The 14,509-nt window shown below is 34.7% G+C and overlaps 1 protein-coding gene across 1 annotated transcript; it reads right to left on the bottom strand.

The window, feature by feature from the left end:
• Positions 1–4,227: 4,227 nt before the first annotated feature.
• LOC143444308 (uncharacterized) lies at positions 4,228–8,030 on the bottom strand. The gene is made up of 6 exons (XM_076943499.1): positions 6,146–8,030; positions 5,233–6,016; positions 4,848–5,007; positions 4,708–4,771; positions 4,440–4,605; positions 4,228–4,365 (listed from the first exon to the last, which is right to left on the bottom strand). Exons 1-6 carry the CDS (start codon positions 6,393–6,395, stop codon positions 4,254–4,256), a joined length of 1,536 nt encoding a protein of 511 aa, XP_076799614.1. The 5' UTR covers positions 6,396–8,030; the 3' UTR covers positions 4,228–4,253.
• Between the last annotated feature and the right edge of the window lie 6,479 nt (positions 8,031–14,509).

Here is a 14,509-nt window from a genome sequence, read left to right on the forward strand (position 1 = left end):
TCTTACATATTTTGTCCCAATGTGATATTCAATTTTGTTATAATTAATCTTTTTATTTTTGTTACACAAACTTAGTACAATCAAAAATTTGACCGGGTCGGTATATATTTGTTTTCGTTTTTAGGTTTTACAGAAACATAGGAGTTACATTCACATATTAATTCAACTGATTTTATCTGTAAGTTGAAAATCGTTGCAATGCCCAGACTTCTTTCTGCAAAAAGCCTTAAGCATTTAGTGCTGGATAAAATTGCCCAAACCGTGAGACAGTTGGCCGGTGAATCAGGAAACAGAAGAAATTGCAGCAACAAAAATTATGAGCTGCTCCAGCAATTTCTGACGCCGTTCAACGTGTACGGCCCCATTATTACAAACAGCATCAACTTCGCTTTGGTAAAATATTACAATCTTCGTTGGCCGGCAATCAGTTTTTTTGGTTCGTCGATGACTGTATTAAATTTAAATTTTATTCGAAACCAAGAAGATACAATTTTAATTGAACGCAGCATTAAAACTTTTATTCTTGTGAATTGTCCCAGGATTGAAGTTTTGTGTTTAAATTGTTGCACGAAAATTTCTTGCGAAGTGGTCAGAAAACTCATAACCGCATATAAAGACACTCTACGAAGGCTGGAGCTTCAAGGCGTCACTTTGAGCGGAAATATCTTTGAAGCAATCGGAAAATGCGACAAATTATCTTACTTGGACATTTCTCGAGACTTCGAACGTTCACAAAAGTTTTCATTTTATAAACTTGCCAAAATGTTTCTGATCTATGGGGAACGAACAGGACTCGCGCGAAATTTGGAAGTTTTACTCATGAGTAACGTCAACTGTGCTTCCAAACAACCATTTCGCTTCTTCGCTCACATCTTTTATTATTGGTGTCCGCAACTTTCAAGATTTACTCATCATTTGCTATTCGAAGCACTTGCTCATCTTTGCAAGCTGAACAAAGGACCAAAACCTCTTTACTTAAAGGGAGGTAAAGACTACCCCGAGAGCAACAGATTATGCGTTTCCTGGTTTGAAGAGCAACATGATGCTTTGCTTCAGTGCGTGCCAAAAATGGAACACTTAAATATAATTTCTGGAAATGAAAAAAAGGCGACCATTGTTTACATTATTCAGAATAAAAGACTACAATTAACAACTTTAGATTTAAGTTGGACTCTCCCTTTTGGCTTTTAAAATACTTTGGGCTCCTATGTCCTTATTTAGAACATATTACGGTTGAAAAAATATTTGTTGAAACTCAAAGCAACCTTGTTCAAGTTGTCAAAGAAGAGTCTGAAAAATTGTCCTTAACTGCTTTGGAAGCTGGATTAGAACCTTGGTCGAAGTTAAAATCACTGAGTCTGGGTGCTGCACATGGTGATTTTGAAGATGAAGATATCACATCACTGCTCAAATTAATCTGTAAAAACTCATCTGGATCGCTTAAAGAACTGTCTTTAGAGTTTGGAATTCACAGTTGTGCTTATGACGTTCTAACCGAATTGTTTCAAGATGGCACTTTATCTGGCTTGAAAGATCTTTTTTGTTTAGGAATGGACGTCACTCCAAGTATGATTTGGGACTGGTTAACCTTGGACAACAGCTTACAATATATTGGTATAATGACGTGTACTGACACATGTCCAGTTGAGTTAGAAATTGAACAATTCGATCGTTACATTGATGAAAAGAACTTAGACATTAATACAATGACTTTGTTAGTAGCTTAATACTGCGTGTAGAAAATTCAAACTGCATGCCGTGCTTAGTGAGTGCTCAATGTTGGTAGAATTTGTTGTCCGACCGCCGATTGCTTTCTATTTCGTGCATCTTTAATCTTTTAATTACTTCAGGTCCCTGCAATTTATTCATTCAATTACACAGCGAGGACACGATACACATAAGAGCGAGGACACGATCAATTATTATCAATCTCCTGCTTTGAGACCAATTCTATGACTGTTTTCATTTTTTATTATTTGTTTGAGATCATCAGTAAGTAATTTCAACCTTTTAAAAATAAATTCTTCTCTGTCTGTAGCCATTAAGTTAACCCTCAAGGGGATTTTCTTGATGTGAGCGAGTTGTGAGCAAAATAAATTACACGCTTGTCAATCCGCGACAAAGCGACAAAATGAAAGGAATTTTTAAAAGTTTTGTGTTTGCTTTGAAACAAGATTTGCATCACTACAAACAAAAGTACAATACAATCATGTTTGAACTTTAACGAAACATGTTAAAATTGCATCGATTGTGATTTTCCTTTTACTATGTAGTTTACATTTACAAGGCCAGTAATTGACCGTAATCTACTGCATGGTATGTACACGTGGTAGCGCGAAAGACATAATACTTTACTTAATTTCATGTCAACAACATATGAGTGGGAGAAATGTGAGAAAGTAAGTTGATTGCAATGATTCGAGTCACATTTCTCATGATTAGATTTGACTCGAATCAGCCACCTAAACTTTACTTGAGTCAGAGTTCAACTGGACCAGTCACGTTTAAACAGCCGCGGCAGCAGAAAGTAGAACCTTAGGAAGTAAAAATGAATAGTTTTATAAACATTTAATTTTCTCTGGAAAGAACTCAACAACGTTCGAAGCAGCCACGACAGTTATGATAACCAACTTCGTGCAATTTATATTGTGGCGTCATAAATGTTTTTGAAATTAAAAGCATTAACGTGACGTGGTCACAATGCTGGTTGCGAGCAACAAAACATATACTTTTGTATTAACACTATTATTTTTGTATTAACATTAGTTAGTTATCTTTTTCAAAATTACAATCGCTTTTACAGCACCGCAGACACTTTTTGGTCTTCACTATTGCCATAAGCATCTTGCCAGTGGCCCTACACGCCAGTGCAATACAGAGCTACTTGCTGTCTGTATATTGTGTGTGGTGAGTTTATAACCTGACAGAACATGACAAAGATAAATGAGACTTCAAGACAAGAGCTTTCAGTGCAGACAACTTTTTATTCTGTATTTTCTGCTTAAATATACGCACTCGTGATCTTTTTCTTCTGTAAATGAACTCTTTATGTGTCCTATGATCCTGAAAAATAAAAATAAGAGAAATACTAATAAATGCAGGAGACAAGTTTCAGCTTTAATCCTACTATTGCGGAGGATGCTGCTTGTCTTAACTTGCTATTCGGACTTAGTTTACCTGCCGAATTAATGATCTGACTCCAAGGTTGCGTGCGGTTAGAAATCTCTATCCTTAACGTGTTACTACTGCTACTAGCCGAAAGCTATTACGATTAACAGATACAGTTTATCAGAAGCAATCCTTTATTGTAGGAACTGTACAGGTTCCGATTATAATACGTTCACAACTTAACGTTCATCATTTAGCACAAGTCCAACAAATTACATTTTAACACGACTGACGTAGTACGTTCGAACGATTCAATATCTCTGACTGCGCGTACTCGCGTATCAGTACGAGTTTATAAAGTGGAACGATGTGAACGGAAATATTCAACACAATATACACGAACATTTCAGAATGTGTGAACGATAAAGGCAAAGCGTTGGCAATGGGAATTACATTCAGTTAAAACTAGGATGTTATGAAATCACCTGGTAACGCACTAAACAGCGTTTTCACATAAAGTTATTTAGAGCAGTTTCCAAATATTAAAAGACAATAATTGTGGTTTCGTCAAGTTGCAACTGCAGCTAGATTGCAGCTTTGCAGAATTGCTAGTTGCAGTTTTATCATGAACAATGCACTGTTAAAAAAATCTTGTAAAATTTACCCCTTAAATCTTGGCAGCAGTTTTTACAAAAAATATTGTAAATTTTCCTCTTAAAACATTGTAAATTTTACTTATTTTTTTCGGAAATTTTCATATCTTTACCTGTAAAATTTCTGTAGTATGGTCTGTAATATTTACTTACTAAACATGGAAAATTTGTTGGTTTAAAGTAGTAAAATTTACATGGTTATGTGGTATTTTTGATGTGAATTTCATTGCGTGACTGAAATGCCAGCACCCAACTTTTGCACTTAAAATTGAAAACCGACCTTAAAATACATTTACACAATTTATTTTGCGTAACTTGAATTACACAAAACTTTTTGAACATGAAACACATGCCCACTAACTAAATGATAAACGTAGAAAACAAATCATAAAGTAGATCATACAACAGGAAAAACAGGGGTGTTTAACAGGGGTGTTACACTTTGAACAAAGAAAGGTTAACGAAAGGAAAGAACGATTTCTCTGCATAATTTTAGTGATCACTACAAGCTCGTGATATCATTTTGCAAAGTTTCAGGATTCTAGAAGGAACTTCATGTTTCTGACGTTTCCTGCTGATTGGCCCATTATTTTTTGCAAAGTACCTTCACATAAAAATTAAACATTAGTAAGTCAGTATTTTACAGCAAAGTAATTCTCTTGCACACAAATGCAGTACCTTTGAACAAATTCCAACGTAAATTTGGCTTTTTGTGGATATTCCATATCAAACACAAAGTATGACGAATACAAATACAAAAAACTTCGAAAAAATGAATCCGATTGAAAGAGGACTTGTCTTTCTATCGACACGACATATGTTCTTCCAGTCATAAGAGAACTGCCTGCAATAAAGAATAAAAAGCGTATAAAGACAACAATAATATAACGGAAATATTTGACAAACAGACAGGGGGAGAAATAGAACAACATAAAGTTAACCATACCAAATGTGCTAATGAATGGTGTGACTGGTACTCTGCTTAATGTTGTTTCCATAGAAGCATCTTCCTAAAACCCCAAAAACAAAACTTAAAAAGCTGTTATAACTGGTCAACCTTGACAATGAATCCAACAGTTTACTTACAGCAAAGACTTCATAGATAGATTGCTTTTCTTCCTTGAAGAAACAAGTCAGCAAGTGAAGAAAGTATATTGCATATGCTGATTTATTATTGAAACGTCTGGCTTCTTGCTTTAAATTTATAACCTCCTCTTTAAACCTTCCCTTTTCATTTTTCAAAGCTCTGTATATAGTGTACAAAAATAACTTTTAGGTATGTCTAAAAATCTATGGTATTTACATATCTGTGCAGTCTTGAACGTCTTACACTTACATATTACCTTTATCAGCGAAGTCAGGTAAGGTTAAAATTGCCTGTATTTATGCTAAGCCACTTAAGTACATCAACAAGTTTCACCAAAATTGATAAATTTATAACACATGTACATAGCGGTGTTGTGCAACCCACTTGTAAATGAAACTTGCTCGATTTGTAATGGCATCCAGTAACTCATGGGAGTCAATTGCCTCTCCTTCCATAAGTGTATTGTAGTGGTTGAGCAGATGCTCTTCATGCAGAAGAAATGGCCATTCTTCTTTTATTTGAGAAATAGATTTCTTTTTAAGAATAACATTTCTCTGCAACCGGTATGTTGTTTGCATTAGGTTTGCAATTTTAGACTTATCTTGATGACTTGTATCTTTCTTGTATTCTTGACATAGCCATAAGCGGTGTGCATTAAGGGTTTCTTCACATTCCATGCGTTGGTCACACTGTTTAGCAGGAGTTATCATCGCTGAGGTAGAGGGCATGTGATTTTGCAAAACAGGTTGTGTGATGCCAGCAAACCTTTTCCTTTTGCGATGACAATAACTAACACGATCAGAAAGCTGTGATGTCAGGGATTCATGACCAGTCCCAATGGTGATTCCATCCACCTCATCTTTAAATGATTGAGGATACTTAGACACAATTTGGTAGGCAATGGTAGATAACTCCCGACGCACCGGACGCTTCGTTTTCATGAAAATGGCATCGACTAAAACTCTCACCATTTCCAATCGTAGGAGTGGATCAGGTACTCTAAAGTTCTCGCAGCTTTGAAGCAGACCTTGGGGAAAGTCATTCCATGGTATGTCAAACCTATAAATCCAGTCTAAGCTATCAGTAGTACTAGAAGAAGAAACTTCTGAAGTATCAGAAACATTTGATACATCAAGCTTGGAGGAATCAGAATAATCATGATCGTCATCTGACATAAAAATAAAAAATGATGAAAACAATTTACACAGTATCAACCAATCATTGCTAAACAAAGAAATGTAAGTCTAGATATACAACACATGCATTAAAAACTCCAGCTTGCATATATACAATATACCTTGCTTCCAACTGGTTATTAATTTGCGTGCTTGTACTGGCTTCAAAACTGGGAGTATATCCTTCTCAGACACGTAAATTAAATCTTTTTTGTTTTCAACTCCCAATGATTCTAGTGTGTTTTCAAGTTGCAGTAGCATTTCTTGAGGCAAATTGGGTAAAACTTTCAAAATTATCTTATCCATTTTGCTATAAAACAAATGGTTAATATGAAAAAAGAGACACCGCAGAAAACTGCCAGTAATAATCATAAAATTTCACCTTCACTGTACATGATGCAGTATCACTACTACGTTCTAGTTTAAAGCATGTTTTAAAACAAATATTTTAGCATCATTAACAACATAACAATGCAGCGGATAAAAGCTATATATATCACACAAATCGATGCATTTATAGTCAGCAGATGCTGATCTTTGAAGTTCAAAAGCACCATATTGTGGCAACAGAACAGCAGTGTGTTTAGTAACAAGTGCATAAATCACATTAGCCTTCACAAAAAATAATACAATTTCTCCCAAAAGTAATTCATCATCTAATTTTTCCAAAACCACATGTTTCCCAATAGCATATTCAGTTCCCTTAAATACAATTTTCTTATAGAATTTACATTGGGACAGTTCATCATCAATAAAGTTTCTTAAAATAGTAGAAATTTCTGAAGAAAAATCATTTCCATAGGATGAAAGGAACTGAACATCGGAATTAAAGAAATTAGTTTCTAATAAATATGCTTGCAACATTTGATGACTCTTCGCAAGTGTGCTAGTAATATTTATATAATTCCCAGAATGCTTTACCACTCTCTTAAAATATTGATGCTTACTTTCAAATCTTAAAGTCCAAACGTTAATTAGAGGACCAAAATGCAATATTAACCATGGGTAATGACAAAGATAATGATGTTTTGGGCGAAGAACAACATCTGCAAAAGCTGTGTGTCTACAAGCAATGTACTCACGTATCCAAACATTTAACATGCAAACAGTTTCTATACATAAGTCTGGAGCACAAATGACACGTACAATTTCGTTGAGTTTCGTAAACATTTGCCACACCATATCATCACTATCCTGCACTTTATGAAAAATAAGCAAAGGTAACATACGTAAAAAACACCAATTTTGGCTGGCTGTACCGTTGAGCTTTGTTAGTTTTTTTATCACTGATGGCCTATTAACTCGATCTACATCACTATATGGAAAGTTTAAGATTTGGTGATTGAGATAAGTCAAATCAAACCAACCAATAGAAACGAAATGTTTAATGATCAATGGTAAATCATAAGCAACTACACCTTCAAATAAATCGTGAGCCAAACATGGAGGAAGGCCAGGTTGAGCAACATGAAAAAACCTCAGTTCATTAAATGGGGAAGCAAACTTAAGACCATTCTCTTGAACACTACTTTGCAATACATCAGTATTGTACGATTCTATAGTCCTCATTGAAGCTACACTTAAGCAATTATCAACAAAACTTGAACGTTTTATTTTACAATAACGGCACATATAGCACGATGAACTAAAGTTTGTTGTAAATCCACCTACCCAGTGACTTCCAAGGTTATCACCTGTAATGCATAAAACAGTTCCACGCAATTTGTCCCCAACCCCTACATCAATACCTTCATTTTCCAAAATCTTTAGGTCTGCCATAAGGGGAGCAAACAAAGAAGCCATGTAATCAGAACTCAAATGTAAATATCTCTCTTTGCAAAGCAATACCAGCTGAAAACAGTCAATTTTTGAGCGACAGTGCTTGTAAATATTACCCAATGCAAAGTAAACAGCAAATATCTTATGCTTTGACTTGGCTGCACCCAACGGATTGCACACTTCAAAACTGTCTTGGTACAAAACAATTTGCAGAGCTTTCATACCATATTGTTGAAAGAAACACTTTGCTGAAATGCAAGTCCATCTCTTATATCATGAAGACCAGGGTCAGAGTTTTCAGGAAACAAAAACTGTTGCTTAACGCTGTCATTTGAAAACAAAGCCTGAATTGATTTCAAAATTGGCACATAATGAAATTGTAAACCCCTTCCTACCATTACTTCCAAAGGATTTAATTTAAATGCAATGGGATCAACATATGTGAATCTTGTTGAATAATATTGCTCACGAGAGTAAGAAGAACGCAGCGGGCCTATTTCATTTACTAAAGAGAAAGGAGCAACCATTTTTGAAAAAGTAGACAACAGATTGTTTATTTCATCTGGATTTGCAGAAAGACCTGATAACAATTCCTTAAAGCAATTTTCATAATAAGACTTATGGAAAGCTTGCAAAGTTCCGAGTTTTGAAATTATTTCATTAATTGTATTGTCTGGAATAAGGTGCTTATATTGCAATGAACAATAGAATAATGCATATTCCCAGGTTAGCACACCCATGTCTACAGATGGAGTTCTTCTACTTAATTCTCGGCTTACTGTACTGCTACCAGACAAGTTATCCGAATCCATATTAGAATAAATGCAAGCAGTTGAAGAAAAGCCTTGCTCACTATTATCCAGCTGATGTACATTAGAGCTTACCAAATACTCTACATTGTCATTGGTTTTAAAATGACACCGCGAAATATGTGACGAAAAGGATGACACGAGCCGATATTGTCGATCACATTCTGGACATTTCACCAAATGTCCTTTTCTAATATGACATTTTATGTGACTTCGCAAAGAAGACATGTCATGAAATTCCTTGTTACATATTGGCAATGTGCACTGAAAAACTACTGTAGATGCCATTTATCGTTAACCAAGGCTATACCTGTAAAAATACCCAAAAAAAAAAAATCTATAACAATTCTTACAGGGTACGGTACCCGACTGGAAAGTCTGGCAGTTTGACCAATTATCGTGCCAGCAGACGCAAATTTTGGTGTGGTAGCATGTACTGAAACCTAATTTTTTTGTTTCATTGTTACAAAATTACACCATCACATCAAATTTTACGTCTTTGCACGCGCGATTACTCGTCAAAAATTGCCTTACTTTTCAGTCGGTTCCACTAGCCTACTGCTACAACGTACCGGTATTATTTGTAGCCTGTACTGTGATTTTGTCAACAAAGTCTAGCTAGACTTAAAACTTTGCATTGTAATATCCAGTTAAACACTCATTCTTCCATTAGTTACATAGCCTACTTCAAAGAAATAACACTATTAACTTTTCAACCTAGCCTACACCTCTCAGGATCAGATGTTCTCTAGACTGCGGATGACCACGCCCAGGCATTTCTTTCAAGATTTCGCATGCTTTACAAACACGTGACAAGCATAACTCGATTTCATTGGTTAATTCTGAATTTTTAGCAGCAGGAGGTCGTCTGTTGCGTAATATTTACAGCAAATTAGGGTAAAATGCATTTACAATCAAGCATGTAAAATTTTTCCGTCAATTTCACGGTAAATTTTACAAATTTTTTTAACAGTGTGTTTCAGTAACTAAATGGCGCATGTTTCCACAATTCATATAGTGGTATTGGATGTGGCTTCCAAGCCACTACACTATAATGTTCCTCAGTCCTCACGTTTATCAAAATGTTTCAAGATTTCATTGATTATTATGTTGTAACAGTTATGAGCATACGCAGAAGGTAAACAAAGTTGCCCGAGGTATGTCGCCGGAATTGTCTCTACCGCTAACATGTGACGATTAGTTTTTGAAGTGATTTGATAAAGGGAAAATTTATGTTCAAGGTGGGAAATCCACGCTTCGGGATTGATTTACATGCTATACATGAAATACAAAATACTTACATGATTTAATCCTATTTACACATACTATCTCGATAAACAATGACATTTAATCGCTATAAAATACACATAGCTCGTTGCCATATCTCAAACCATACCGCACCACAAAGCCTATGCATATAAAGGAATACACTTCATTGCTTTTTTTCACTAATACATAAATATTTTAACGCATCTTAAGGATATACGTTCTTTTAGATTTTAGAATATTAAACAGAAGTTAACATAATTATTCATCCAATATGTTTCTAAACGGTCTGTTTGCAAAGCGTTTTTTATTCGTAATTTTGTACAAGACGTACTTTGTTGTTGTTCCATAACAGTGGTAGCGATTTACCACGGCAAACGAATGAAAACTGCCGACATTGCCTGTGATTATTTTACAGGCAGGCTAAAACAGCTTCTTTGCCACATGCATTTTTTCGCAGTTTTGTCATAGTTGCAATATCATCCCCGTGCTTTTCGATTCTGGCTTTGTACTCTGCAAACAACCTTGACTAGAACTCGATGGCAAACTTCTTTCGCGGACGTGCTGCGATCACGCTGTTTCGCATTTTCAGGAAGTCCGACTCAAACGTTACGAGCTTTCAGGTACTGGCGCCAGTCTTTCAATTGGCCTTTGTTGTACCTGGTCACCGAGTAAGAAACTTTTTGGCATAACCTAGAATCCTAGATAATCTGATTAGAAACAGGTAATTCCTTTTTCATCTTCGTCCACATCTATCTCATGACTTAATACAATTTTAGGTAACGAGGGTCAGCAAGATACTGCCAGAAGATGATAGGTGTGTGTTAAGTTAAAGTTGACATGATAAGGCTTTAGAATTTAGGTAGTAGGCCTATAGTCATATAGTTCGTAGATTAAATAAATTTTTCAGGGAGCTTTTGAATTCTTCTTCGAAGACGTCACCTCATAAATGGAAGCACGTATTGCAGAATGAGAAGAAACGCAAGATTTGCATCGGTCTACCACAAGTTTGTGATTTCAAAACGTTGGAGTCAATTAACCTGGACACATATAAAGAGAAACATTTGCAGGTTAGGACGTTCTGGTAATTGTGATTAAATTTGACATAAAACTTTTTTTGTACATACTACAGATACAATCTACTATATAATATACTCATAGAATGTATATGTGCAAAGTCTTAGCAAATTTAGTTGTATTTAAAAATAAAAAAGAGACCATCTAGCTGTATTTTAGAAAATACCAAATGAAAATAAGAGTCCGTCAACATTCATATTTGTTTGAATTTATTACACTAACCACATTAAATGCATTGATGTATGGTACCAGTTGTTTGTTATCGTCATCAAACAAAATAACATCCGGTATCTGATATCTTACACATATACTTTTTACAAGGTAAAAGAATTCAATTCAATCTATGCCTTTCTATGGGATGAAATTACAGGTCATTTCATGCATTAAAAGGGAGTTCTTGTGTAGGCAAAATATAATTCAATCTTTGATTTCTTATTTGATTTGATTTGTATAATGATTCTTTGATTTTTGTTTTTAAAAGTAAACTTGCCGTGTAACAAATGAGAAAATTGTCTTTTTTGTGCACTTTCAATGTGCACACGACTAAAATTTATGGGATTTTATTTAATTATTATTTATCAATGTGCTTTAGTGCAGTCACTAGTTACTACACTGCTAGAATGTAATCCACTTGTCCAAGACTTATCCTCACTGGGTATTTCCTTTGTCTTGGTTTTGTGCCGGTGTTAACATAAAATAGACATAAATATAAATAACGGGAATGTTTCGATGGTGCTAGGTTGTCGTTATTTCATAAACCAGATGGAAATGCAACGCGTGCGAAGTCAGCTTAGAGAAGCGATGAGATCCGGCTTTGTTAAAAGGCAAAGCTAGGCTACTAACTTCAATTTGATGGCACATTTTCCAGAAATAGTTTTGCTGGCTTTCTTGTATTTAACGATGTTCAATTCTTTGTTTATTTGTTTTGTTTTCAAAACTGGTAGGACAGTGTGACAGTGCAATAATGAGGTGTACGTATTTCTCTGATAGAATGGATGGCCAATGAATGAATTGAAGAAAGCAGCTAGGTGCTCATTCAGGTTTTGCAGCCTAACTTTTGCTGTGTTTTGGGCAAACGGGTTTGCAACATCTTGAGCAACATTTTGCAATTAACTTTCTTATCCTTTGCGTGTGGACAACTGGACATAAGGAACACCGCTTCTGCAACCTGTTTGCTGTTTGTAGGGATGTACTTTGAAAAGCCAAGCCACATCTCACCATAGCCTTCCTTGTGCCTTCCTTGATTTGATTTGTATAATGATTCTTTGATTTTTGTTTTTAAAAGTAAACTTGCCGTGTAACAACTGAGAAAAGTGTCTTTTTTGTGCACTTTCAATGTGCACACCACTAACATTTATGGGATTTTATTTAATTATTATTTATCAATGTGCTTTAATGCAGTCACTAGTTACTACACTGCTAGAATGTAATCCACTTGTCCAAGACTTATCCTCACTGGGCATTTCCTTTCTCTTGGTTTTGTGCCGGTGTTAACATAAAATAGACATATATATAAATAACGGAATGTTTCGTCGGTGCTAGGTTATCGTTATTTCATAAACCAGATGGAAATGCATCGCGTGCGAAGTCAGCTTAGAGAAGCTATGAGATCCGGCTTTATTAAAAGGCTAAGCTAGGCTACTTACTACAATTTGATGGCACAATTCCAGAAATAGTTTTGTTGGCTTTCTTGTATTTAACGATGTTCTATTATTTGCTTATTTATTTTTTTTGCAAAACTGGTAGGACAGTGATGGTTTTCGTGCAATAATGAAGTGTACGTATTTTTCTGATAGAATGGAAGACTGGATGGCCAATGAAGGAATTGAAGGCAAGCGACTAGGTGCCTAACTTTACAGCCTAACTTTTCTAGCTAACTTTTCTGCATGTAGGTTAATGGTAGTTTTGTTAAACTTTTGTATAATATGTTTGTTGTATAATGTTTTTCACATGAATTAATGAAATTGAAGCAATTAAAGTGAAATAATCCATTCTTCGAATGTAAAATATTAACATGTCATTTTTAAGAAAACCGATTTTTAAGCCGTAAAATGTTGGCTAAATGTTGTCACTTCTTTACTCATAATACTGTAGATACCACATTTCATTTTCCATCTTAATATACAGTGTCTAGAATAGACTAAGGTTAAGCAATATATTATAATATATATTATTATATAATATAATTATATTATTTTCTCGATTATTTAGAAGAGTTTGACTTCTGGAAAGTAACTTTTTTCATTACAGAAGTTGTTTGAGATTAGGGTTTATGTTATATATTATATTTATGTTATATTATGTTATATAGGCCTATCATATTTTCATTGCCTAAAAAAAGGCCAATTTCGCCAGCTATTACAATGCAAATAGAGTTTTACGTTTAAAGAATTTATAACATGTTTTTGGATAACTATACGCATATGCACAAGTAATGCATTCAGGTTCAAAATCATTACGTCCTTTTCTGAAACAAGGATACTTTTGCCACAGTTCATCAGAAAACACAATATATTTCTTTGGCGTTATTGCTTAGCTTTATTTTGCTTTTATGGTTGTTTAAATCAAAACAATGATAACAAAAATGGTTAGACCTCAATCTGTCGCCGAAATGTCACTTGACTTAGGCATCATGCCAAAAAGTCGGGATCACGTAAATTGATTGTGAACAAAATCACTAGCGACAATTGGTCGTGGTCAGCTGGCTATCAAACGCTATGCTTTTATTTTTTACGCATATTAGCATTGTTGTTTAATCAAATTATATGAATTAAGGTCAGTTGGTTCTAGGTAAATTTACGTCACGGTCAGTTGTGACGGACAGTTGTCCTCGCGTTTGTTTAGTTTATTCGCGGTAAATTTCCCGTGGTTAATTGTCGTTTAACCCTAAAAGTCAAATAAAAATATAATTGTGTTGAAAATATAAGCAGGAAAGCAAAAAATGTAAAAAATAGGACATTTTGACGTTTTCAGTAGCATTTAGGCCTACTTTGAGCAAAAATCCTTTTTCTTTAGAAAAGAGGATATATGGTAGCCCTAAGTAACACGAATGGTAAGCTAGGTGTGCCACAAGGCATTTTGCGTTAGTAGCAATATTGAAAACTCATATGAGAACTCACACTGGTGAGTGAACTTATCGACATTTATCCAAATTGGAAGTTTGCAAACTACAGGGAACCTTTTTGATTTTCGTTTTTATATGTGACAGTCACTGCTTTTTTTACTCTGTAATTAATTTTGCAAACAAATATTGATATTGAATATTTTTATTAAAAGAGTTACACATTATATGAGTTTACTCCTATCGATAAAACCTTCAAATATTTTAAGTTCTTTTCATAAAATAGATTATAAGTTTGTATAATAACAAGTAATAACGCAATGGTAATGGTAACGGTAAAAAGTAATAACGCAGTTGACGTTTTGTTAAAATCAATCAGTGATGGGATTTCACAAGACTTTTTCGACAAAGAAGGACAAGAAAAGAAATTTTCCTGCAAATTTTGTGATAAATCATTCACATGCAAAAGCAACTTGAAACAACATTTAAGAACT

The sequence above is a fragment of the Clavelina lepadiformis genome, chromosome 1, assembly GCF_947623445.1.
Source record: "Clavelina lepadiformis chromosome 1, kaClaLepa1.1, whole genome shotgun sequence".
NCBI lineage: Eukaryota > Metazoa > Chordata > Ascidiacea > Aplousobranchia > Clavelinidae > Clavelina > Clavelina lepadiformis.